A 27,302-nucleotide genomic window follows, 5' to 3' on the forward strand; every position below is an offset into this window, starting at 1 on the left:
CAATTTGATATTAAACTGTGTTACAGTGCAAGATTTTCCTTCAAAATCAAACTTTTCTTGTCTTAGCTCATTTATTGTACAGTTTTGTATATTTTATATTTTTCATCTTTCAAATACATAATTGATTAAACAACTGTTGACTTATTTCGTTCCATTTCTTCCTGAAGTACAGTGAATTCAAAATTACCTGACAAATCCGTGTTAACAAAATGTCCATACAATATCGTATAACAGGCTAGACGAGTATAATATCAACCATCAACCCAACATGTTCTGTGTAAAAAAGGGTCATGGGTCATGTTTAATATGTTACCAACCATTATGTTTGATAAAAGCTATCTACACACCAAGTTCACTAACAATAGGTATACCAAAACTTAGGATACTGAGTGGAAGCCATTTTTCTATTTTAAGAAACAGTGATCAAAAATATCATCCAAAGCTAATTCTTCATATAAGCTTGCGTAAAACCAAGTTTGGTGACAGTAAATAAATTTCAAATTAAGAAAAATGACTTTTTCATACAGAAAATGTTATGCCCTGAATGCGATTTGAACCTCGACCCATCCATTCTACAGCACAAAAGTTAACTTGGGCCTAACACTCTAAACCACTGCTCCACAGTGAATTTTGTAGATTAAAATATGTAGATCAATTAAGTTATGCTGACCTTGAACTTGAACACACTGACCCTATGTACAATCCCAACATTGCTTTTTCTATAAGCTACCTATAGGACAAATTTAATTTCAATACATCAATGCAAACTAAAGCTATTGGGTGGAAACTTTTTTTCTCTCTATTTTTAGCAACAATGATCTTGACCTTCAACCTAGTGACCTCATATGCAATCCCAAACTTCATCTCTATGCAAGCTACCTATATTCCAAGTTTCATTGCAATCAGTCTGCCCTAACTCGAGTTATTGAGTGAAAGTTGACACGCCTCGCCCATTCGTGAATTTAATAACCATTTTTTTGGGACTACCTTACATGGTAGTTTTAATAACTCTTAAGTTATCTCTGTTTGAATTTCAATTCTAACAGTAAAGTTTGGCACTGTATCAACTTCATTATTATAATAAACAGGGGAGAACATGTTTAAAAGACATGGTGTTCCAATCAGTAGAGCACTAGAATGGTATTTTGAGACTATGGATTAGATTTCCATTCTGTATACACATTTTTCTGACCATCTGTTACTTTGTTTTTGTGGGTTTTGTCACATGGCTTTGAAACTACTATCAATATGTGTAATTAGTCAAAGTACATTATTTCAAATCTGTTTTTCAATCTCAATTTTAAGTTGTTTATGCTGAGATTCGAACTAAACAGACAATTTATGACTTATTGCTAATTTCCAATTTTAATGGTGTACATGTAGTACCAATCACTTTTGGCACACTGTGGAGACAACTTTAACACCTGGAAGAGACTCAATCCCTAGTGTGGTCACAGCTTTTAAGGGCAAAATTCAGTTACCAAGCTTAATCACTCATACATGTAGATCAATCCTAATCACTCATCCGTGGAGATCCATCCTAATCACTCATCCGTGGAGATCAATCCAAATCACTCATCCGTGGAGATCAATCCTAATCACTCATCCATGGAGATAAAGCTAAAACAAAGTTTAAGTCATTCAGATATGGTCACCAAGTTTAATCTCTTATCCATGAAGACTCAGACCGGTGTCTCAGCTCCTTGTAGTTTTTTAATTTTCATAACTCTTAGCACATACATATGAACACAGATATTTCTTATCTTAGACAAAAACCGTCATAAAAAGTCCAAGTTTTGCATGTTAGGCTAATTTTCCAAATATACTGATTAAAATAAAACCTGCTGGTCAGCAGTTTTCGTATGTCACAGCTTTTTACACATCTTCAAATATCACAGCTTTTTACACATCTTCAAATATCACAGCTGTTTACACATCTTCATATATCACAGCTGTTTATATTTCTCCATATGTTAAGGCTGTTTACACATCATGTATCATAGCTGTTTACATATCTCCATATATTACAGCTGTTTACACATCTGAACAAATCCGCCTCACTTCTGAATAATATTGACCATTCAGCAGCATATTTCTGTCAACCAATCTGTTTACTTGGTCTTTAGATTTGCTGTGTTTTCTGTATCAACAATCTGTAACCAGACAAGATCCAAACCTTGAAATTACATGTATTAACATGAACTATGTTATCACCTTTGTTAATGATACATCTGAAGAAATAACCTTACAAAGTCCTAGAGATTGAAGGATACACATACACTTCTCTTCACCTAAACAGGCCCTGGACCAAAGTAAAATTCAAAGGTTTGGTTAAGAGGTTTATTTGGAAAGTTCAGTTGCAGGCAGAAGATGCAAGCCATGCCGTTTTTGAGGATTTTTCCAATATTCATAAAGGTAAAGGTAAGCTTTATTTAATGTCCTACTTAAACAAGGTACCAAGCTCTTGATTTTGTTTGTTTGTTTGTTTGTTTTGGGTTTAACACCATTTTTCAACAGTGTTTCAGTTATGTAACGGCAGGCAGTTAACCTAACCAGTGTTCCTGGATTCTGTACCAGTACAAACCTGTTCTCCACAAGTAACTGCCAACTTCCCCACTTGGATTATCAGAGGGGGAGGACAAATGATGTCAGACACAATGTCTTTTATCAAATTGTCATGGAGAACATACGCCCCGCCCAGGGACCGAACTCGCGACCCCGCGATCCGTAGACCAACGCTCTCCCTACTGAGCTAAGCGGGCAGGCTACCAAGCTCTTGAGGTCTTGAGGGACAAACCAGGTATTCAGTAACAGATACCTACCTGTGCTTTTTTTTTTTTACCTCAACAACTCTTTAAATGCCGATAGCCTGCCCGCTTAGCTCAGTAGGGAGAGCGTTGGTCTATGGACCGCGGGGTCGCAAGTTTGATCCCCGGGCGGGGCGTATGTTCTCCGAGACAATTTGATAAAAAGACATTGTGTCTAAAATCATTCATCCTCCACCTCTGATAATTCATGTGGGGAAGTTGGCAGTTACTTGCGGAGAACAGGTTTGTACTGGTACAGAATCCAGGAACACTGGTTAGGTTAACTGCCTGCCGTTACCTGACTGAAATACTGTTGAAAACGGTGTTAAACAAAAAAAAAAACAAAAAAAAAAACTTTAAATGCCGAGTGCCAAGCAGTACCACTTTTTCATATCTTTGGTATGACTTGGCTGGGTACAGAACACCAGGCCTCCCGCACTTGAAGCAAACACTCTACCACTGAGCTATTGAGACAAATGGTGGAACATGACTTGTAAAAATGAGGTAACTAATGTTTTGGCACTCTATGACCTATACATGAATTATGTAAATACAAGTAAAGGTAGTAAACAGTAACATTCTCCTCCATTTCTACCATGGAGAACCTTTTCACACACAAATATGAACTAGAATGTGTCTGTAGGACACAGGGTGTGCCACCCACTGGTACATTTGTCAAAAATAAGTGGCAATAATTCAAATGTTTGCAGTCTTAAGGGGGTATAGCCTCAACAAACATTTTATGAAAAGGATTCATTATTCTAGGCCATATACTTTATGAGCTATGAGCATCACAAACAAAAAATCCTTTATTTTGGCTATTTCAAGGGCCATAACTCTGTAATAAACGCTGAGATTCTCAAGAAGAATGCCAAATGTGCAAGGTCACATCATGATAGACTCAAGCAAGGTTTCATGAATTTACATCAAATACTTTTTGAGCTAGGCACATAATTAGGTGAAAATGTACATTTTTGACTATTTCAGGGGCCATAACTTTAAAAACAGGGGGTGGAGCAAGCCAAAAAAATAAGAGGTGTGCATGTTTATATCATGATAAAGACTCATGCAAGTTTTCATCCATTTATATCATATACTTTTTGAGCTAGGTGTGTCACAAGGTAAAAATGTGCATTTTTGACTATTTCAGGGGCCATAACTCTGGAAATAGGGGGCGGAGGCAGACAAAAACTAGGAGGTGTGCAAGTTCATATCATGATAAAGACTCATGCAAGGTTTAATAAATTTATATGTAACACTTTTTGAGTTAGACGTGTCACAAGGTGAAAATGTGCATTTTTGGCTATTTCAGGGGCCATAACTCTGGAAATAGGGGGGCAGACCTAGATGAACAAGAGCTGTCTGTAAGACAGAGCTCTCGACTTTTCTCAGTGTCTGACTCTGAAATAGAGCTTTGCCAGTAAAAAAAAAATCCAAGTTGAAAAGGGACATAACTCTGTCAAAATTCAAATCAGAGTTATGGGAATTGTGTCTCCTGGTGTAGACTTTGATAGTAAATAACTATGTTGAGTTTCAAGTCAAAAGCTTTAATAGTACCAGAGATATTTGACTTTATAAAAAAATTTACAAAAAAATCTAAGTTCAAAAAGGGACATAATTCTGTCAAAATTCAATCAGAGTTATGGGGATTGTTTCTCCTGGTGTAGACTTTGATGGTAAACAAGTATTTTAGGTTTCAAGTCAAAAGCTTCGATAGAAACAGAGATATTTGACTTTATAAAAAACTTTAACCAAAAATTCTAAGTTAAAAAGAGGCATATTTCTGTCAAAATTCAAACAGAGTTATGGGGATTGCTTCTCCTGGTGTAGACTTTGATAGTAAATAACTATTTTAAGTTTCAAGTCAATAGCTTTGATAGTAACAGAGATATTTGACTTTATCAAAAACTTTAACCAACAGCGACGCCGACAGTGGGGCGAGTACAATAGCTCTACCATTTCTTCGAAAAGTCGAGCTAAAAATAGGAGGTGCGCAAGTTCATATCATGATTAAGACCTATGCAAGGTTTAATAAACTTATATTATATACTTTTTGAGCTAGGCGTGTCACAAGATGAAAATGTGCATTTTTGGCTATTTCAGGGGCCATAACTCTGGAAATAGGGAGCGGACCTAAATGAAAAGTAGGCGGTGCACAAGTTCATATCATGATAAAGACTCATGCAAGGATTCATCAATATATATCAAATACTTTTTGAGCTAGGCGCGTCACGAACTTCGGACGACGGACACACGGACGGACGTACGGACAAGACCAAATCTATATGCCCCCACCACTCATGGGGGAGCACAACAACAGTCACGTGAATTGATTAAATTTGCACAATATTCAATAACCTTGTTTCAATTATTAAGCATAAGATTGTTTTTTTTATTAGGTTTATAGTCAAATCAACACAATTTAGGTTATATGGGGACTTTTCCAGCTTTTGATGCAGGAGGAAGACCCCAAGTGCCCTTCAGAGCATTGCTTAAGGCATGGGCAGGCACCTGGGTAGAACCATCAACCTTACATTTTTATAACGGGAGATTTCAAATGAAGAATCTACACCCCTAGCAAAGTTTCAAACTCACACTGGTGAGAGGCAAAAGAATTGAAGTCAAAGATCTTAACCACTTGGCCACAGTAGCCCTCTCAAATTAATCTAGCATAACTTTTGCTTACCTTGTTTTAATTAAAGCAAAATAAAAGTACCTGTTCAAAATCTTCAGCAATACACGAAATTTTATCCCTCGTTCTTAGTAGATGTTGTTCTCTTTTCTGTACCCTATCTACCAACAGTTTGTTCTGTGCTTCGAGGTCATTGAGAGTATTCTCGAGAACCTTTAACTTTTCTCTCTTCAACACGGCAACATCACATCTTGCATCCTGCTCAACATTACTGCTTGGTCTCCTAAAAATAGCATTTTTCCAGAAAAAGAAATAAAGGAGGTCATCTCATACTGCTGAAAACTTTAACCTGAAAATTCGAAGAAACAAGAGGGTCATGATGACCCTGAATCGCTCACCTGAGTAATATGAGCCACGTTTAAAATGGCAAACTGATGCTAAAATATTGGAAAGTAGGTCACATTCATGTCACTGAAAATCGGTGCAAAACTGTACATGTCATCCAAATTTCAAGGCTGTATCTTAAAAAACAAAGTAGGTCAGTAGGTCAAGGTCACAGTCAAGTGACCCCTAATCGTTTGGGGTCATCAGATAATTATAATTAAATAGTCTAGGAAATATGATCTGATAATTTTTGAAGTATTTATTCCTATATAACACATATAACAAGTGACCCCCAGGGCAGGGGCTCTTTTCACCCCCAAGGGCATAATTTGAACAATTTTGTTAGAGAACCACTAAGCAATGCTACATACCAAAATCAAAGGCCTAGGCCTTAAACTTTCAGACAAGAATTTTTTTATTTTTTTCTCTATACAAGTCTATGTTAAATTTTGGACTCCCAGGGCAGGGCCTCTTACCACCCCAGGGGCAAAATTTGAACAGTTTTGTAGAGGACCGCAAGGCAATGCAACATACCAAATATCAAAAGCCTAGGCCTTGCAGTTTCAGGCAAGAATATTTTTTTTATCTTTTTCCTATATAAGTCTATGTATAATGTGAGACCCCCCGGGGCAGGGCCTCTTTTCACCCCAGGGTTATAATTTGAATAATTAGTAGTAGATGACCACAAGGCAATGCTATATACGAAATATCAAAGGCCTAGGTCTTGTGGTTTTAGACAAGAAGATTTTTAAAGTTTTTTCCTATTTAAGTATATGTAAAATTTGTGACCCCCGGGGCGTGGCCTCTTTTCACCCTAAGGGCACAATTTGATGAAAATTCAGAGGGCCGTCAGATGATGCCACATGCCAAATATCAAGGCTCTATGCCTTGGGTTTTGGCAAGAAGATTTTTTAAGATTTTCCTTTCGGCTGCCGTGGCAAGGTTAATTCCTGTGAAGTTTGGTGTAATTCTTCCCAGTGGTTTTCAAGAAAGTTGTTTTAGAAAATGTTGACGGATGCACAACTGACGACTGACATTGAGTGGTCACAAAAGCTCACTGGAGCCAAAAACAAGAGCTGTCTGATGACAGCGCGCTCAACTATTCGAAAAATTGATTGAAGAATGGGGTCAAAATATTTCCACAGATATTCAGACAAAAGAAACAAGCAAATTCGATGAATTGGTATCCCCCGCCGAAAGGGTTTGTGGTGAGGAATGGCAAAAAGATTTATCCGGCAAAAAGTTAAGGATGTTAATAAGAAGCAAATAATTTCATTAGTCAAAATCAATTTAACAGAAAACAAATGTTTAATTAAAGAGTACACAATAAATGTATGATACTCTGATCCGGACTAAAGAATTTATTTTGAATGGGATATGCTTACTGTAATAAGCTTAGCTTTTAAAATTAAATGCAGTTAATTGAAATGTGAGCTTGAAGTTTAACTGGAATGAAATATTGTCTTTGAGTGGTTTGGCACCAGGTGTTGCTGTTTTACATGTACATTTGAACTTAAAAGATCAGATGTCCTTAAGAGAACACAGATAAGATATCTTGAACATGGCTGAGGGCAAGGTTTGTGCAGTCACAACTTAACATGTTGAAGGTTTGAACATTTAAAAAAAAAAAAAGGATGGAAATATATATATCTATATATAGATATATGTATATATTTATTTTTTTTAGGGGGTGGGGGTGCAGGGGAACGGGAGAGGAAACAAAATTTCACATGCTGATTATAAATATTGATTGAAAATTAAAAATGAAAAAAAAAAAAAAAAAAAGGTAAAAGGGTGAAGTTGGGGGGGGGGGGGGGGGGGGGGCAGAGGATGTATGATCAGTGGTTGGCATGACTGGGTGGAGAAGTGAGGTGGGGGAATAGTACAACTTGGAAGGTTTGAAAAAAAATCTAAAATAAATGAAAAAAAAAAATTGGGAGGGGGGGGGGGGGGAGGGGGGTTGAGAGGGGGAGGGGGTGTGACCAAGGCAAGTGGGTGACCAGGTGTGGGTGCGCAACTTCACATGTTTATAATAAATGTTCACAGAAAAGAATGAAAGAAATTTAATGAAATTCTGCCAAATGGTAAGTTTGTTATGTACAAATATGTGGATTTTTAGACAATTAAGGGCAATAACTCTGAAGTTACAAAAAGAAATCCGTACAAAATTGTCTGTGCACAACCACATTATAGTGCTCTAAATTCTGTTAAAGTTTCATAGTTCTAGGTCAAATATATCAAAAGTTATGATGCAGAAATTGGCATATCTATAGATCTATAGTACCCTATATAGTTAACACTAGAAACTTCTAAGGGCCATAACCCTGGTGTTACTTGGGCAATCTCTCTGAAACATGATGGGCCCCATAACCTTTTTATACAATTAAAGGGCAATAACTCTTAATTTACAAATAAATCCAAATGAAATTGTGTGTACACAACCACATTATGGTGATCTAAATTCTGTTTAAGTTTCATAGTTCTAGGTCAAATATATCAAAAGTTATGATGCAGAAATTGCCATATTTATAGTACCCTATATAGTTAACACTAGAAACTTCTAAGGGCCATAACTCTGGTGTTACTTGGGCAATCTGACTGAAACTTGACGGGCCGCAAGAACTCATTGTGGTGAACATGTATATGAAGTTTTAAATAAATATTCCCAACCATTTCCTAGATATGGCTCCGGACGGAAAGACGGACGGAAGGACAGACGGACAACGCCAAAACTATATCCCTCCGACTTTCGTCGGGGGATAATAAATAGATTAGACAAACAATGTTCCTGTATTTCTTTGATTTCGGTAAGTCTTGCACTAAATGGCAATGTATGAATCAATTTTAAAGTCCAAAAAGCGCCATAATTCAGTCAAAATAGTTATGTACTCTTGCCTACAGATGGAAATCATAATGATAAACAAGTGTTCAAAGTTTAAAAGCCATTTGTCAAATAATTTTGACAAAACGTGGACTTGTATGAAAACAGAACCAAGTCCAAAAAGGGCCATAATTTAGCCAAAATAGATGACAGAGTTATGTACTCTTTCCTACAGATAGAGACTATATATACTAAACAAGTGATAAAAGTTTCAAAGCCATATGTCAAACACTTTACAAAAAAATATGAACTGGTACGGAAAACTTAACCAAGAATTTTAAGTCAAAAGGGGCCATAATTCAGACAAAATCCTTAATGGAGTTATGTACTCTTGCTATAACTGGCCATGATGATGGTAAACAGGTGTTGAAAGTTTCAAAGCTTTATCTCAAAAGACTTTGTCAAAATATGAACTGGTACGAAATATTAACCCAGATTTCTAAGCCAAAAAGGGCCATAATTCAGCCAAAATCCTTGATGGAGTTATGTGCTCTTGCCTATAACTGGACATGGTGATGGTAAACAATGTTGTAAGTTTCAAAGCTTTATCTCAAAAGACTTTGTCAAAATATGAACTGGTACGAAAAACTTAACCATGATTTCTAAGTCAAAAGGGGCCATAATTCAGCCAAAATTCTTGATGGAGTTATGTGCTCTTGCCTATAACTGGCCATGGTGATGGTAAACAAGTGTTGAAAGTTTCAAAGCTTTATCTCAAAAGACTTTGTCAAAATGTGGACTGGTACGAAAAACTTAACCAAGGTGTGACGCCGACACCGACGCAGACGCCAACGCCGTGGTGAGTAGGATAGCTCTACTTATTCTTCGAACAGTCGAGCTAAAAGGGTATAATTTTGACGTAATAAAAGCTACAGTTACATAACTTGTCTTTGAGGTCATCTCATGATGCCAAATATACACATGTGAAGTTTGAAAGAATTAGGCCTAGCAGTTAAAATAAGAGAAACCGGATTACCGGTACATGAAAAAGTTTTGTGATGTGGACGAGGACAGAAGGGTAACAGCAATAGCTTTAACTATTTGAATTATTTCAAATACTCAAGTTAAAAACTCTAAATATATAAAAATAATATAGCATAGTGAACTATTCTGGCCAAGGAAATACAATACTTGTAGCTTTTTTAATCCCCCACTGACCTATAAATAAAGGAATACCATACATCTCAATGTTGTGACAAATGTAATTCTATGCAAAGTAAAATGCAATATAAATAAGAAAGATAATCATAAATGTGGAATAATAATGGTCATACAGCAACAGGCATAGTGAATGGAGACTGTAAAAGCTAAAGTACACTCATTACTTACCATGCCACAGTATTAGTGGGTGCTGGGTTTTCTGCTATCAATTTATCCAGGCTGTTCAGTAAAATTTCTAGATTTTCCTCCTTGTATATCTCTTCCAGTTCACTCTGTAAAAGAACAACATGTGACTATATTTCAAATGCACATATATCACAATCTCATTTGGGTATGTGTATAATATATCAAAATCTCGTGTGGGTATGTGTATAATATATCACAAACTCGCATGTGTATTTCTAGAATTTCTATCATATATCGTACGCTAATTTAGAACTTCCTAAGAATTTCTGATAGCAATCTGCTCCAACATCAGAACAAATAAACATGAAATTTAGTGCTGATTCTTTTTTCAGTGTCAAGGTCAATGTGATCTCGACATTAGACCTACTGACCCCAAAACAAAAGATCTACCAATGACAGGCAATCATCCTATGATGTTTTGAAGGAAATGGTCCGTGGGACTCGTAAGGTATGCAGCGGTAAATATTTACAGTCTCCAGGTCATTGTGACATTGACCTTTGACCTACAGACCCCAAAACTGTAAAGTAATCAACTGATGACAGGAAATCATTCTATGTGTCCACATGCAGACGTAAAGATTTTCAGTCTCAAGGTCACTGTGACCTCGACCTTAGACCTCAGTGACTTACCGCAAAAAACAATAGGGTTCATTTACAAAACACAAGCAATCATCAATAAGCCCGGACATTTTGTAGCAACTGAGCAAAAAGTGTTTTCAGTAGCAAGATCATAGTGACCTTGACCTTTGATCTACTAATCCTAAAAACAATTGCGATCATTTAATCACCATGTGCAGGCAATCTTCCTATGACATTTGAAAATTGTAGGTCAACGCATTCTTCAGTTATCAATCTATAATTAATCTCCAGCTCGAGGTCACCATGGCCTTGATATCTGACCTACTTAATCCAAAAACAATATGGATCATCTACTGATCATAGGCAGTAATCCTATGAAGTTTGAAAACTGCTGGCCAAAACGTTCTTCAGTTACTGATAGAAAACAAATTTTGACCTCAACATCATCGTGACATCGAAATTTGACCAACAGGGATCAATTAAAGACCACTGGCAATAATCCTATGAAGTTTGATAACTGTAAGGCAAAATGTTGTTCAGTTACCAAAAGGAAACACAATTTTCAACCCAAGGTCACTCACTGTGCCCTTGACCTTAGAACTAACTGACCCCAAAAACAGATAGGAGTCATTATACTGACCACAGGCAATTATCCTATAAAGATTGTTGACTGAAAGCTGAACATACTTTGGCTATTCATCCGAAAACAAAGGGACGGATGGACAGATGGATGGTTTAATTACTATATACCACCATTTGGTGGAGTTGTGGTCACATAAAAATAACAAGAGGGTCATGATGACCCTGGATCGCTCACCTGAGTAATATGAGCTACATGTTTTTAAATGTCAAACTGATGATTTTTAGAAATTTTTTGGAAGATTTTCCGATGTACAATCAAGTAACCCCTGGGGCGGGGCCAGTTTTACCCCAGGGCTCATGATTTGAACAAAGTTTGTAGAAGTCTACTAGGCAATGTTACATATCAAATATCTAAGATCTAGGCCTTCTGGTTTATTTCTAGCAAATTTATGAAGATTTCCCTATGTACAATCAAGTAACCCCTGGGGCTGGGTCAATTTGACCCTGGGGGGTCAAGATTTGAATAAATTTTGTAGAGGTCCACTAGGCAATGCTACATGTCAAATATCTAAGCTCTTGACCTTCTGGTTTATTTTTTTTAAAAAATTTAAGATTTTCCTCTGTAAAATCAAGTGACCCCTTGGACGGGATCAATTCTGACCCTGGGGGGTCATGATTTGAACGAATTTTGTAGAGGTCCACTAGGCAATGCTACATGTGAAATATCTAAGCTCTAGGCCTTCTGGTTTATTTTTAGAAATTTTTTAGAGATTTTCCTCTGTAAAATCAAGTGACCACTGGGGCGGGGTCAATTTTGACCCCTGGGGTCATGATTTGAACAAATTTTGTAGAGGTCCACTAGGCAATGCTACATGTCAAATATCTAAGCTCTAAGCCTTCTGGTTTATTTTTTTTTAAATTTTGAAGATTTTCCTATAGAAATCTATGTACATGTAAAATCAAGTGACTCCTGGGGCGGGGTCAATTTTGACCCCGGGGTCATGATTTGAACAACTTTAGTAGAGGTCCACTAGGCAATGCTACATGTCAAATATCTAAGCTCTAGGGCTTCTGGTTTTTGAGAAGAAGATTTTTTAAGATTTTCCTATGTAAAATCAAGTGACCCCTGGGGTGGGGTCAATTTTGACCCCGGGGTCATGATTTGAATAAATTTGGTAGAGGTCCATTAGGCAATGCTTCACACCAAATATCTAAGCTCTAGGCTTCTGGTTTTTGAGAAGAAGATTTTTAAAGTTTTTCCTTTCAGTTGCCATGGCAACCAGAGTTCTGCATGGAATTCAATTCTTTGAACAATTTTTAAAAGGGGGCCACCCAAGGATCATTCCTGTGAAGTTTGGTGTAATTCTGCTCAGTGATTTTCAAGAAGAAGATCTTTTTAGAAATTGTTGATGCACGACGCATGACAGACATCAAGTGGTCACAATAGCACTTCGTGACAAGTGAGCTAAAAAGGTTTCAATACAATACCTGAATGTTGGTTTCAAGCAGTGAGCTGGCTTTACTGTGCAGAAGTTCCAAATGAGCAGTACTGACACCAGTCAATGGCTTGATCAGTCTGAAATAAAATATAATGTGCCAAATAATGACCTGTCAAAGGCAATATTGCTGTGACTTTGACATTCAACCTGATGGTAAACAAGAGGGCCATAATGGCCCTATATCGCTCACCTGTTATCATTGCACTTAAGGACAAGAAGGTCAAAAAATTCATATTCAAGATCAACAACAAAGGGAAGAAATTTAACCAAAAAGAAAAACAAGAGCTGTCTCCATAGGATGACACATGCCCCCGATGGCACTTTGAATGAATAGTTATGGCCGATGTTAGAGTTTAGGACCTTTGACCTACAGACCTGGGTCTTGCGCGCAACACGTTGTCTTACTGTGCCACACATTCATGCGTAGTTATTTTAAAATCCACGCATGAATGACAAAGATATGGATAGGACATGCCCATCATTGCACTATCATGAAATATGACCTTTAACGTCTAAGTGTGACCTTGACTTTTGAGCTACGGACCTGGGTCTTGCGCGCGACGTGTCATCTTACTGTGGTACACATTCATGCGCAATAATTTTAAAATCCATGCATGAATGACAAAGATATTGACCAGACACACCCATCAATGCACTATCATGAAATATGACCTTTAACGTCTAAGTGTGACCTTGACCTTTGAGCTACAGACCTGGGTCTTGCACGCGACACGTCGTCTTACTGTGCCACACATTTACGCGTAGTTACTTGAAAATCCATCCATGGATGACAAAGATATGGACCGGACACACCCATCAATGCACTATCATGAAAAATGACCTTTAACGTCTGAGTGTGACCTTGACCTTTGAGCTACGGACCTGGGTCATGCGCGCAACACGTCGTCTTACTGTGGTACACATTCATGCCAAGTTATTTGAAAATCCATCCATGGATGACAAAGATATGGACCGGACACGAAAATTGCGGACAGACCGACAGACGGTTCAAAAACTATATGCCTCCCTTTGGGGGCATAGAAAATTCTTACAAGGTACAGATATGTCAAAATACACCTAAAAATTGGAGGTACCATCCATGTTATACCACACAAAAGTGGTCTTGGTTTCTCCCTATGGCCAATAATAAACAAGAGGGTCATGATGCCCCTGGATCGCTCACCTGAGTAATATGAACTACATGTTTCAAAGTCAAACTGATGATAAAATATTAAGAAAGTCAGTAGGTCACATTCATGGTCAATGAAATTCAGTTTTACGATTTGTGTGCAAAACTGTGTATGTCATCAAAATTTCAAGGCTGTATCTTAAACAAGAGGGTCATGATGACCCTGAATCGCTCACCTGAGTAATATGAGCTACATGTTTCAAATGTCAAACTGATGATAAAATATTAAGAAAGTCAGTAGGTCACATTCATGGTCAATGAAATTTAGTTTTACGATTTGTGTGCAAAACTGTGTAAGTCATCAATATTTCAAGGCTGTATCTTAAAAAACAAGAAAGTAGGTCAGTAGGTCAAGGTCACAATCAAGTGACACCATATTACTTGGGGCCATCGGGTAATTATAATTAAATAGTCTTGGAAATAGAATCAGATGATTTTTTAAGTATTTTTCCTATTTAACTCACATAATAACTAAGTGACCCCAGGGTGGGGCCTCTTTTAACCCCAGAGGCATAATTTGAATAATTTTGGCAGAGGACTACTAGACAATGCATCACACCAAATATCAAAAGCCTAAGTCGTATGGTTTCTGACAAGAAGATTTTAAAAGCTTTTTCCTATATAACAGTCAGGGGTGTAACTGTTTCAAGTCATTGCAGTTTATAACCCATTTGAGTTATTGCTTAAACTTTCATAACTTGTTTCAGTTATCATAAAATATTACAAAGCCTTCCTGTGCCAATACCTTATTATGAATGAGTCTAATGCAATTATTTCCTCCTTGACCTTTTATCTTCCCAGCTATGCAGTAAACAAGAGGGTTATGATGACCCTGGATCGCTCACCAGAGTAATAAGTTTCAAATGTCAAACTGATGATTTTTAGAAATTTTTTGGAAAATTTTCTGATGTACAATCAAGTAACCCCTGGGGCGGGGCTAATTTTACCCCGGGGTTCATGATTTGAATAAAGTTTGTAGAAGTCGACTAGGCAATGTTACATATCGAATATCTAAGACAGGCCTTCTGGTTTATTTTAAGCAAATTTATGAAGATTTCCCTATGAACAATAAAGTAACCCCTGGGGCTGGGTCAATTTGACCCTGGGAGGTCATGATTTGAACAAATTTTGTAGAGGTCCACTAGGCAATGCTACATGTCGAATATCTATGCTCTAGGACTTCTGGTTTATTTTAAGAAAATATTGAAGATTTTTCTATGTACAATCAAGTAACCCCATGGGGCGGGGCCAATTTGAAGCCGGTGGTCATGACTTGAAGAAATTTTGTAGAGGTCTACTAGGCAATGCTACATGTCAAATATCTAAGACCTAGGCCTTCTGGTTTATTTTTAGAAATTTTTTGAAGATTTTCCTATGTAAAATCAAGTGACCCCTGGGACGGGGTCAATTTTGACCCTGGGGTCATGATTTGAATAAATGTTGTAGAGGTCCACTAGGCAATGCTACATGTGAAATATCTAAGCTCTAGGTCTTCTGGTTTATTTTAAGAAAATTTTTGAAGATTTTCATATGTAAAATCAAGCGACCCCTAGGGCGGGGTCAATTTTGACCCTGGTGGTCATGATTTGAACAATTTTAGTAGAGGTCCACTAGGCAATGCTACATGTCAAATATCTAAGCTCTAGGGCTTCTGCTTTTTGAGAAGAAGATTTTTTAAGGTTTTCCTATGTAATATCAAGTGACCCCTGGGGCGGGTCAATTTTGACCCCAGGGTCATGATTTGAACAACTTTAGTAGAGGTCCATTAGGCAATGCTACATGTCAAATATCTAAGGTCTAGGGCTTCTGGTTTTCGAGAAGAAGATTTTTTAAGATTTTTCTATGTAAAATCAAGTGACCCCTGGGGTGGGGTCAATTTTGACCCCAGGGTCATGATTTGACCAAAATTGGTAGAGGTCCACTAGGCAATGCTTCACACCAAATATCTAAGCTCTAGGGCTTCTGGTTTTTGAGAAGAAGATTTTTAAAGTTTTTCCTTTCGGTTGCCATGGCAACCAGAGTTCTGCATGGAATTCAATTCTTTGAACAATTTTTAGAGAAGACCATCCAAGGAACATTCCTGTGAAGTTTCATCAGAATTGGCCTGTCGGTTTAGGAGGAGATGTTGTTTAAAGGAAAATGTGGACGGACGGACGGACACCGGACGGTGAGCGATCACAATAGCTCACCCTGAGCACTTTGTGCTCTGGTGAGCTAAAAATTTTATGCAAGGCTGATAAAGTTTTATGCAAACATTTTAAAGCTATAAAACTCTTAATATCCCATTATGCTTATCAGGTCATGCTCAGACTAAAATGGAATTTGATTAACCACAGTTCGCTACTAATTTCACTTTAAAGGTCACTTTGTGAGAACAGCAAAAAGACTTTTTTTGAATAACTTACCTGAGTTAACTATATTTTATAACTAATACAGGTTATAAAATGCTTGAAAAAGTAACTGAAATAGGTTACATAACTTAAAACAGTTAACCCCTGACTGTATAAGTCTATATAAAACTTGGGACTCCCAGGGCAGGGCCTCTTTTCACCCCAGGGGTACAATTTGAATAATTTTGGTTGAGGACCATAAGACAATGCTACAATTTAACCAAATATCAAAGGTCTAAATGTTGTTGTTTCAGATAAGAAGATTTTTAAACCTTTTTTCATATATAAGTCTATGTAAAACTTGCGACCCCAGGGGCGGGGCCATATTTAACCCTAGGGGGATAATTTGAACAATCTTGGTAGAGGACCACTAGATGATGCTATAAACCAAACATCAAAGCCCTAAGCCATGTGGTTTTATACAAGAAAATTTTCAAAGTTTTCCCAATATAACTCTATATAAACTGTGTGACCCCCAGGGCGCGGCCATATTTGACCCTAGGGGGATAATTTGAACAATCTTGGTAGAGGACCACTAGATGATGCTACAAACCAAATATCAAAGCCCTAGGCCATGTGGTTTTGTACAAAAAGGTTTTCAAGGTTTTCCCTATATAACACTAACAAACCATGTGACCCCCCGGGAAGGGGCCATATTTGACCCTAGGGGGATAATTTCAATAATCTTGGTAGAGGACCACTAGATGATACTACATACGAAATATCAAAGCCCTAGGCCATGTGGTTTTGTACAAGAAGATTTTCAAAGTTTTCCCTATATAAGTCTATATAAACCATGTGACCCCAGGGGCAGGGCCATATTTGACCCTAGGGGGATAATTTGAACAATCTTGGTAGAGGACCACTAGATGATACTACACACAGTAAACCTCACTTATAAGGAACTCGGATATAAGGAACACTCGGTTATAAGGAACAGTTTTCAATTCCCCGATCTAATTCCTTCTTTATTCAATGTAAAAATCCTCGGTTATAGGGAACTCGGTTATAAGGAACACTCGGTTATAAGGAACACCTTTTCCAGCCCCAAAGTACGAAATTCAATGGAAAACACCTCGGTTATAGCGAACAGACATAAAGAATAAAAATAATTGAAAACCGGAAATAAACAGCAGAATCGCTGATGACGTCAGCGTAACGCCAGCCCTCACTCTCATGCACATGAATAAACACAAATTATTTCATTTCTATGATATTCATGGATACGATAAAAAGAAAATATATAATAGCATCATTAATATTTACCAAATACTAGAAGATAGTAGACTTAGATTATGTACTAGAGCTACATGTATATTAGTGTATTTCATGTTACAATAGTGAACGAAAATCAGTCACGGTCAAGGTCATACTATCCTAAACAAATGTGCTAATTTCGCGTGATTAACAATGGCAAACAGTCCAGTTTACCAAATTTCCAATTGTAAAACATAAAGCAGGTGCTAAAATTGACAGTAGGAAACTATAGGTATAAATTACACTTTAATCCGTATGTATGGCGCAACGGTTTTCTAGTCGCAATACACTATATGCCATCAACACCCTACTTTTGAATCTTAATGGGTAGTCTGATTTAACATTTTTGTAATAAAAAATTGAACATATATTTTATATTAGTATTGGTGCCTATTCACACAACATACAGTTGAGCAAGGTAATTTTAAGGGGAGTAACTGCAACATATCTTATAGTCATAATGAAGCGCTCTCTTAAAACAGAAAATAGAAATAACCGATAAAAAATAAACACAAATTACGGTCATTCTTACCGATGTACATTTTGGCTTAGGGTTTAACACCATGTTTGAACAGTATCGATCTCAGCCATATTCATGCAGACCTTACCTTACCATCTCTCCAGGAAAGGACATGTACAAGACTCGCAATTTTCTCACAAGGATTCATGGTCGGTCCGGAGTGTGAGAGTGAGCCCTTTTCAAACGTTAGTCAAATAGTGTTTGTTATACAAATTGTGTTCGTTATGTAACAAACCTCGGTTACAAGGAACTAGTTCGCTATACAGATATAAGGAACCTCGGTTATAAGGAACAATTTTTAGAGGTCCCAAGCTGTTCCTTATAAGCGAGGTTTACTGTACCAAATATCAAAGCCCTAGGCCATGTGGTTTTGTACAAGAAGATTTTCAAAGTTTTCCCTATATAACTCTATATAAACCATGTGACCCCAGGGGCGGGGCCATATTTGACCCTAGGGGGATAATTTGAACAATCTTGTTTGAGGACCACTAGATGATGCTACATACCAAATATCAAAGCCCTAGGCCATGTGGTTTTGTACAAGAAGATTTTCAAACTTTTTCCCTATATATAAGTCTATATAAACCATGTGACCCCAGGGGCGGGGCCATATTTGACCCCAGGGGAAAATTTTGAACAATTTTTGTAGAGGAACACTAGATTATGCTACACACCAGATATCAAAGCCCTAGGCCCTGTGGTTTTGGACAAGAAGATTTTTAAAGTTTTTCCTTTCGGTTGCCATGGCAACCAGAGTTCTGCATGAAATTCAATTCTTTTAACAATTTTAAAAGGGGGCCACCCAAGGATCATTCCTGTGAAGTTTGGTGTAATTCTGCCCAGTGGTTTTCAAGAAGAAGATTATTTTTAGGAAATGTTGACGGACGGGCGACGCACGACAGACATTGAGCGGTCACAATAGCTCACCATGAGCCTTTGGCTCAGGTGAGCTAAAAACAAGAAAATAGGTCAGTAGGTCAAGGTCACAGTCAAGTGACATCATATTACTCGGGGTCAACAGGTAATTATAATTAAACAGTCTTGGAAATAGGATCAGATGATTTTTTTAAGTATTTTTCCTATATAACTAAGTGACCCCAGGGGCATAATTTGAACAATTTTGGTAGAGGACTACTAGACAATGCATCATACCAAATATCAAAAGCCTAGGTTGTATGCTTTCAGACAAGAAGATTTTGAAAGCTTTTTCCTATATAAGTCTAAATAAAACTTGGGACCCCCAGGGCAGGGCCTCTTTTCACCCAAGGGTTACAATTTGAACAATTTTGGTTGAGGACCATAAGACAATGCTACAAACCAAATATCAAAGGTCTGTGTTGTGGTTTCAGACAAGAAGATTTTTAAACTTTTTTCCTATATAAGTCTATGTAAAACTTGGGACCCCCGGGGCGGGGCCATATTTGACCCTAGGGGGATAATTTGAACAATCTTGGTAGAGGATAGGGCTGGGTACCGCCTTGAAAAAATACCGCAGTATACCAGTATACCACCATTTTTATCGCAAGACTTACAGCTATGGTAGTGGTAAAAAAAATACTGAAAAACTCGCAGAAAGACTTAATTTATTATGAGCAACAACGAAGACTAGTTAATTGACTAAACTAATTGACTTGGCTAATTCTGGCCCTATCAGGGGTCATAACTCTGGAACCCATAATGGAATCTGGCAAGTTCAAGAAAGGAACCAAGATCTTGTGGTGAAATGAAGCTGTTATTGTGCAGACAAGGTCAAAACAGCTTATTTTGGCCCTTTCAGGGGCCATAACTCTAGAACCCATTTGTGTGCAACTGTGCCCATATTGTGTATGCATGAATGGGAATAAATGAGCCATTGCCAAGTCCATAATGTCAGTCAATATCAACCATTTTAGCTGCCTTACACAAACTAAATACGAGTCTGGTAATTGCCTTCAAAATCCATCAGAATTTAGCACTTTAAACATTAGCAGGGGTGTAAAATTATTTTTCACACCACTCGTCCTGCAGGACTAGTAGCCAGTAATATCTACTCGCCCTTAGTGAACAGCCACTCGCCCTAATAATTGACACTTTTAATACTGTCACTTTTATGAAAGGAGTATTATGTACAATAGTATTATTTCCCGAAAAATATTTATTTTGAAAAGTGTCTAAATAATCATCGTCCATCCACCCGTGTTGAAAGAGAGGAAAAAAAACGTTAATGATTATCGGTAATTATTCAGTTGATAAACTAAGTAATTGACCTTGTTTTCATGATCAATTTACACCCCCTGAAAGAGCTGAAAGAAGTGTGTCAGTATCTTGACATCTGAAGCGGAGATCAAAGCGGTATTTTTGCTCGAGATTGTCATGGCATTACGTCATGTTTTCGCGCCATGTGACACATCACTGTCTGATCGTACCGCATCGGTTCTTAAAATTGCTGAGAAATAGAAATCAATAAAAGTTTCTTCTTTAAATTATCAAAAGCGAATGTGCTATATCCCGTATAAAAGGTAAATGTCTCAAACGATAGTTACTATAGTGGATATCCTACCTATGTGACCTATTTGCCATCAAGGAATTTACATTATTGTTTGACAAAAAAAAATTCTAAATTGTTGGTCAAAAAATACATGTACAAAGATTCATTTAAAACTTATTAAAAACCGCAATGACATCACATTGCTTTATTTTAAAATCGCATTTCTATTTACGTTCACGAGGTCACGTAACCTATCCTGCCGCACTAACAGAAATCTGTTTGCCAAAAATCGTTTTACTCCATGTATTGTAATAGCTGCCGCTTTTTCATTTTTTTAAGAATTTTTTATTATGTTTTTTGTACTTTCTGGTCAAAAGTCTGAATTTTATGCCCAGAGTATTCATCATTTATTTACTTTTAGAAAGAACTAAGTAACTAAGATCGCGCTGTTTGAATTTTTACAAATGATTATATGAAAATTCGACCGTTTTTATAGAATTTTGCCTACATTTCTGTCGATATCTTATTATAATCATTATAGAATTCAAATAGTATTATTTCTCAAGAGGTGTTGAAAACTTGAAGCGAAAATGTTAAAAAATGAATGCACTACGCACGGTTTTTGTGTACGTGTCGATGTAAATTAGATATGACGATAGGTCGCACGTGCTTGTGGAATGGAAAATTACCGGCATGACGTTTTGATATCTTTACGATTCGCGGGTAAATTCCAGTAAATCCAGGTAGCGACTGAACCATCTCAAAGCTTATTGACGTTTTGGAGTTGTAATTTCTGAATTTTGGTAAAGTAAGGACGTAAAAAAGCACTCGCCCGATCGGTCGAGTATACGGCGAGGTCCACTCGTCCTACTCAGACTTTCACTCGCCAATGCGAGCGGGCGAGTGGAATTTTACACCCCTGATTAGTAGTGGGACCCCACCACAAATATGGAAGTGTCTAGGGGTACGGATCCGTACCTCTAGAATATCTGATTCTAGAGGTACGGATCCGTACCTCTAGACATGCCTGTTAGGGGTTTTCAAGTAGTACGGACCTCCTTTTTCTGGGAATTTAGGGTTATTTATATATTAAATATTGTTGAAAATGCAGTAACAAATAAGACTTAACCAGTATTCACTTAAAACTTGGATCTAAATGGCTTACAGATACCAGCGTTCACCGGATTGTTTACCTTCTCTTTCAAAACCTAAATAACCAAGGAACTCCAAATGAATACACTGTTCCGTGCCGATTAGTTTGTTGTAAAATAAACTGTTGATAATAGATTAATGGGTGAATCTAAACCTTGAATGAATTATATTTGAAATTCAGCAGAAAAAAACAGGTTTAATAATATGCACCTTTTTATTTTGTTATTTAACAGGATTTATAATGATAATCGGCACGGAACTGTTTAATAATCAATTAACCGACATTAAGTAAAAGAAACTGTGAAAACTTCCCTTCTATCTCATAACGGCTACCAAATACATGTGTGGAAAACATAAATACACTAAGGGTTAATTATCATTTAAAATAGTTTTTCCCCAACATATTTAACATTATTTTGTTTAATCTTTATATCTTTTTTTCTGCCAGTTTGTGTTCCTCGGTTATTTACGTTCCGAAAGAAAATGTAACAAATCGGATGAACGTTGTTACCTGTAAACCATTTAGATCCAAATTTACGGTGAATTCTGATGAAGTCTTATTGGTTATTTCATTTTCAACAAAACTGAAATCATCCCCAACTTTGAGCGTGAAATATACGAGAACCGCAACTCTTGTCGGTATTGATTTTTTGCCTTGTGCGCCGTTGTAGTTGTTTCCCTTTACACTAAATTATCGATAAACCTGCGGTTTGGCATTTATAGGTAAACTCGGCTCTACATTTTTGAGCAACGCATCTTGGTTAGACAGAATTATTGAAGTGTGCAAATTAAAGCAGAATATAACACATCTTTAAGCTACTGTAATTAATTGTATTTTAACATTTATTTTTATAACTCTTTTATTTTATGGACTTTGCTAGATACCGACATTGTTCCAGGAGTTATAAATAATTATATTATATTAAACAATTAGTAAAATGTACGATTTTACAGTAAATATATTTGTTTATTATGCGTATGTAATGTTGATTTTCTGTCCTGTATATGTTGAGTGAAGTTATAAGTTTCGTTGAATGCATGGACCGAAAATATAAAAATAAAAAATGCCACTTTTCAGTGGTAAAGGATATACATAAAAAAATCACACAAAACGATTCCTTTTCTTTCAAATCCCTTTTGAAAGCCTTTCCCCTTTTTGCTGTGAAACGTAATGTTGTAAAATTATGTTCTCGAGTTTTTTTTTTTTTTAATTTATCGCCCTGAAAATTTCGATTTTGACAATTACTGCATATTGACTGTAAGTGTTTTACGCGTGATGTTTTATGGACCTTTACGAATACACCGGATGGAGACAAGATAAACACCCCAGGCTATGCTAATTACCCCCAAAATACGTCTGTAATAAAAATCATCAACTGAGACATTAAGTAGAGATGTTCTGCCATATATATCTTCTTATAGCTTAAACGATAAAACAGATATTTATTTATTAAATTATTTATCGGCAAATTGATCATAGATGTACTTTTTTTTACTTATTATACTTTTTTGCATAAAATTTTAGATGGGTGTAGAAAATTATAAAAGAAATTTAGGTGACGGTTAAGCAGTTTGTTCCAGAATAGTTTCGAACAGCTGGACAATACAACCTAAACTGAATTAAACACAGAAGATATAAATTTTGGCAATTTCTAGTGTCATGTGTGTTTTTAAATGCCTAGATCTACTACTATATAAGTTCAACATTTCATTTGAGTCATCTTTGTGCACATTTATATTATACATACATTTGTTAAAAAACAATACATTTTATAATTGTCTAAAACACATACTATCTTACATTTTACAATTAACCTAAGGTATCTATTTGCTATTAAAAAGTATTGTATTACAATAAAACTTCACTGTTTCACAATATTCGCAGTAAGACCATAAAACATTTGTGAAGAGGTGTCCTACACGATAAACCAACCTAAAACCGCCGTCTTATCTGCTGCTTATCAGCGATTATGTAATAGTCGCTAATTGATGGGCAATTTTGCACAACAGGGGTCCCCGTGGACCATGAAGATTTGTAGAGTAGGAATTAATTTTCCTTTATGGAATGTAGAATAATAATATAGTTATAAAAATGTCTTTGTTTTCATAAAAGATTTCTGCCAATATTATGATAATGAAAAAGGTCATATACCGGTGAAAGTGATTATTGTATTTGATAAATATATACTTGTTCTTTTTTTTTTCAATTTGAATAATAAGTTTCGTAAAGTGTACCTTTTTTCATCTTCTACTGAAATGCACGCACGGGTAAATAAATCAAATTATCACCACAGTTAATATGACCATCATTCATTAATTTGTAATTTATACTTTTACGTTCACGCAGTGATCAGTGAACGTAAAGAAGCCATGGTTGTATGTAATATTTTAGGCACATACATAACAAAATTTTCGCGAAATGTTTCAATTATTGAAGTTTATTGTAATATCGTCAAAAATTATACCGGCACACAGCTTGTAAAGCAATTACATAGAATTAATTCTAATTGCCTTTTTAATTTAATGCGGACTTTTTAAGACCAATTTATTTCCAATTAAAGATGTGACTTAAAGTTTGCCAATTCAAAAAAGTTTTACTTTTAATCATAAATATTAAATAAATAAATAAATAAATAAAATGCTCGAACAGATATGCAACACATTGATAAGCATTGCCTTGTGTCGTCGTACCGTCAAGTAAATATTTGTGAAAAGCGTGCTCAAGATTGCAATTACTTCATTTTCAAATTAAAATGGAAGCAATTTGTCATAATTCAATTTTAAAATAAAAATTACCCAGACAATGTTCAGACAATGGAGAATACTTCACGAGGTTATAAAATAATGTCATTTTGATAGAAAATGTTTTTATAGCCTTTTAAAACCTGACATAACCGACCTTTTCAAAATTTCTATATAGAAATACATAGAAACCATAGTCATCAACTTCAAACAAAAATGGAAGCAATAAGTTTTTGTATCACATCGATAAAAAATATATTGAAATAAAGGGCAAAAAATGAAGATTACTTCACGAGGTTATAAAATTTTGTTAAATAACGATAAAATTACGTTTTTAATGTTTGAAATATATTTTCCTATACAAATCTATAGTAAAACTGTTTATCGATAAACGTTATCGGGTCCGCGATCCGTGTATATTCAAGGGAGACTACTTTTGCCGAAACTACTGGTCAGTGTATTGGAATGTTGGCCATGGTAAATGCCCCTTAATCTCTAAAAAAACAGAGGTCCGTACCCCTAGAAAACTCCTAACAGGCTTGTCTAGATCAGATTATAGAGGTATGGATACGTACCCCTTAGACACTTCCTACAAATATTACTATTAGGAGGTAATTTCCCTAAATCCCCGATTCCCAAACCCCCTGTTGGGGCCTACTATTTTTTTAAAGCAATTAAGAAAATATATAGAGTGGTGGAACCTATGCTCGCGGTATTCCTATGCTCACGGTATTTCGATAAATACGCTCTCTGCAGAAGCACTGATAAAAATATTTCATCATGCTATGTTCAACACCGACCAGTGGTGAAATGCATTTACAACAAACGTAGCGATAGCCTCGCGTGAAGCTCACGTGACATATACAGCAGCCGATACATTTTATGCAATCTGTATCCGTCGCACAAATCTGACACAAAATATGTCAAAATCACTCAACTAAAGTTAGTTTTTTAGAAATCATGCATTACATTCAGATATAAGATACATTTAAGAGCAAAATGTGATGAATGTGATGCCTGGCTACACTACGAGTGCCTTTCGAACCATGAAAAGATCGACGTTGATCCTAGTATTTTGACAAAGTCCAAATGGTTCTTTCTGAGATGTAGGGAGGAGTAAATTTCCTACACACAAAAGAAGTAATACCTGAACATTCTGTTTTTAAATAACATTATCATACGTTTTTAAGCTTTGTTCTAATAGTGACTCCATTTCTGTAAGGGAAATATACACATAGAGGCACATACTAAATCTTATCCTCATTTCTTTTGTTTTTCACATAATAAACGAGTAGTGTTCTAAATATTATATTCGCATATGCTTGTTTGTTCATTTTTAGCCTGCTGAATTTTTTTTTCGCCTTTAGTTTAATCGATATAACATACCGCCAGCATAGGTTCCCTTCAGGGCAAATTTTCACCTTTTCTGTTTTCACGTATGCCGTGTCGATAGCTCACAAGATGACTAAGTCCCGTGATGACACACATCAACAATATGTTTCGATAAAAGGAGGATAACTTTATGTTTTTGCATAGGCAAATGGAAATAATAGCGAGCTCGAAGAGCAGGCCCTAAGGGCCTGCTCGAGAATCAAGATTTATGGTAACGCAAGTATACTTTCACACTTGGTGATGGATTTGAAAAGTTTCGCCGGAAATTTTAAAAAAGCGCACCCTAGTGGACTGGTGCTCACAGGAAGTACTTCTTTCCGGAGTGAATACAGAACTTCATTCAACTGCTAAAAATTATTCATCACTCAACAATAATGAAAGAATGATTTCCAGTTGTTTGAAACAAATATTATTTGCATTTAAAAGATCAAGCATCAGTCAGAAAAGGGAAAAAATGTCATTAATAGGCAGAAAGAAATGGGAACGCGGTAATGACGTCACCGTGACACCGGCTTCCTATAAATTTTGCAACGTATGATATTCACTGTTATAGGCATGGTGACACTAAACGTAGACTTTTTCAAGTGAATAGGTTCTCCTGAATTCTTGTGACTAGTGAATAGTTTCTTTGTGACAAATAAATGATGTATAATATTTTTAGATAAATCCGATTTCTTTGAGCTTGCTTTGAGGCTTTGCCTTAGTTCATATTAATTTTTTCTTGCTTCTTAAAAAGATTACATATGTACAAAATACCGCGAGCATAGGTTCCACCACTCTATGTTAAAATATTTTTTTTTATATTTATAAAAATTGCACGCAAAGATCAGCATCAGTTTTGGCTAGATTCTATTATTTTTTCAAAGGTTAAAAAGTTGGCTATCATTTTTTGGAGGCCAGTGTGAGCCCTGATTCATGTTATCCGAATTCAGATACACACACCAGCCAAACTGCTCCGCCCTGAATGGGCTTCAAGGGTGAACATCTCGGTAGAACCTCCAAAATTATGTAACAGTATAAGGAAAAATGTGCAGCCTCGACCGGGACTCGAACCTCGGACCTTCGGCTTACCGTGCCAACGCTCTACCAATTGTGCGACCGAGGACATCCGATAGGAGAACCGCTGCAAGAAAAAATAACTCAATATTTCCTAGGTTCGCGTCAAATTTGTTCAAATTGTTGAACTAATCACTAAATCAGTCTCACAAAATGATTAAAAAAGGCCTGATAACGTACTTTAAATTTCCAGTGTATGACTTGATCGTTTTAAGCATAACACTGCGTAGTATCTTCATCCGTCTACCATCAACAGAAACATCTGCAGACGAAGTATTTTCAACAGATTCCTTCATTTCCGTGTTATTTTCCTCAGTCGCCGCCATCTTGAATATCCCGCGGTTTTATATCTTAAACGACTGATAATTCGTAATCGTTATCATCCACTATAAAAACTAGGACACAGGACACAGGGTTAATCAGTAT

At 36.4% G+C, this 27,302-nt stretch overlaps 1 protein-coding gene across 1 annotated transcript; it reads right to left on the minus strand.

Annotated features, from left to right (window-relative positions):
- Window positions 1-1,695: 1,695 nt before the first annotated feature.
- Window positions 1,696-27,235, minus strand: LOC123566147 (uncharacterized). Its single transcript, XM_045360027.2, has 5 exons — window positions 27,057-27,235; window positions 12,701-12,788; window positions 10,034-10,137; window positions 5,524-5,722; window positions 1,696-2,153 (listed from the first exon to the last, which is right to left on the minus strand). The coding sequence occupies exons 1-5, from the start codon at window positions 27,200-27,202 to the stop codon at window positions 2,112-2,114; spliced, it is 579 nt and encodes a 192-aa protein (XP_045215962.2). The 5' UTR covers window positions 27,203-27,235; the 3' UTR covers window positions 1,696-2,111.
- Window positions 27,236-27,302: the final 67 nt, after the last annotated feature.

The sequence above is a fragment of the Mercenaria mercenaria genome, chromosome 8 (genome assembly GCF_021730395.1).
Source record: "Mercenaria mercenaria strain notata chromosome 8, MADL_Memer_1, whole genome shotgun sequence".
NCBI lineage: Eukaryota > Metazoa > Mollusca > Bivalvia > Venerida > Veneridae > Mercenaria > Mercenaria mercenaria.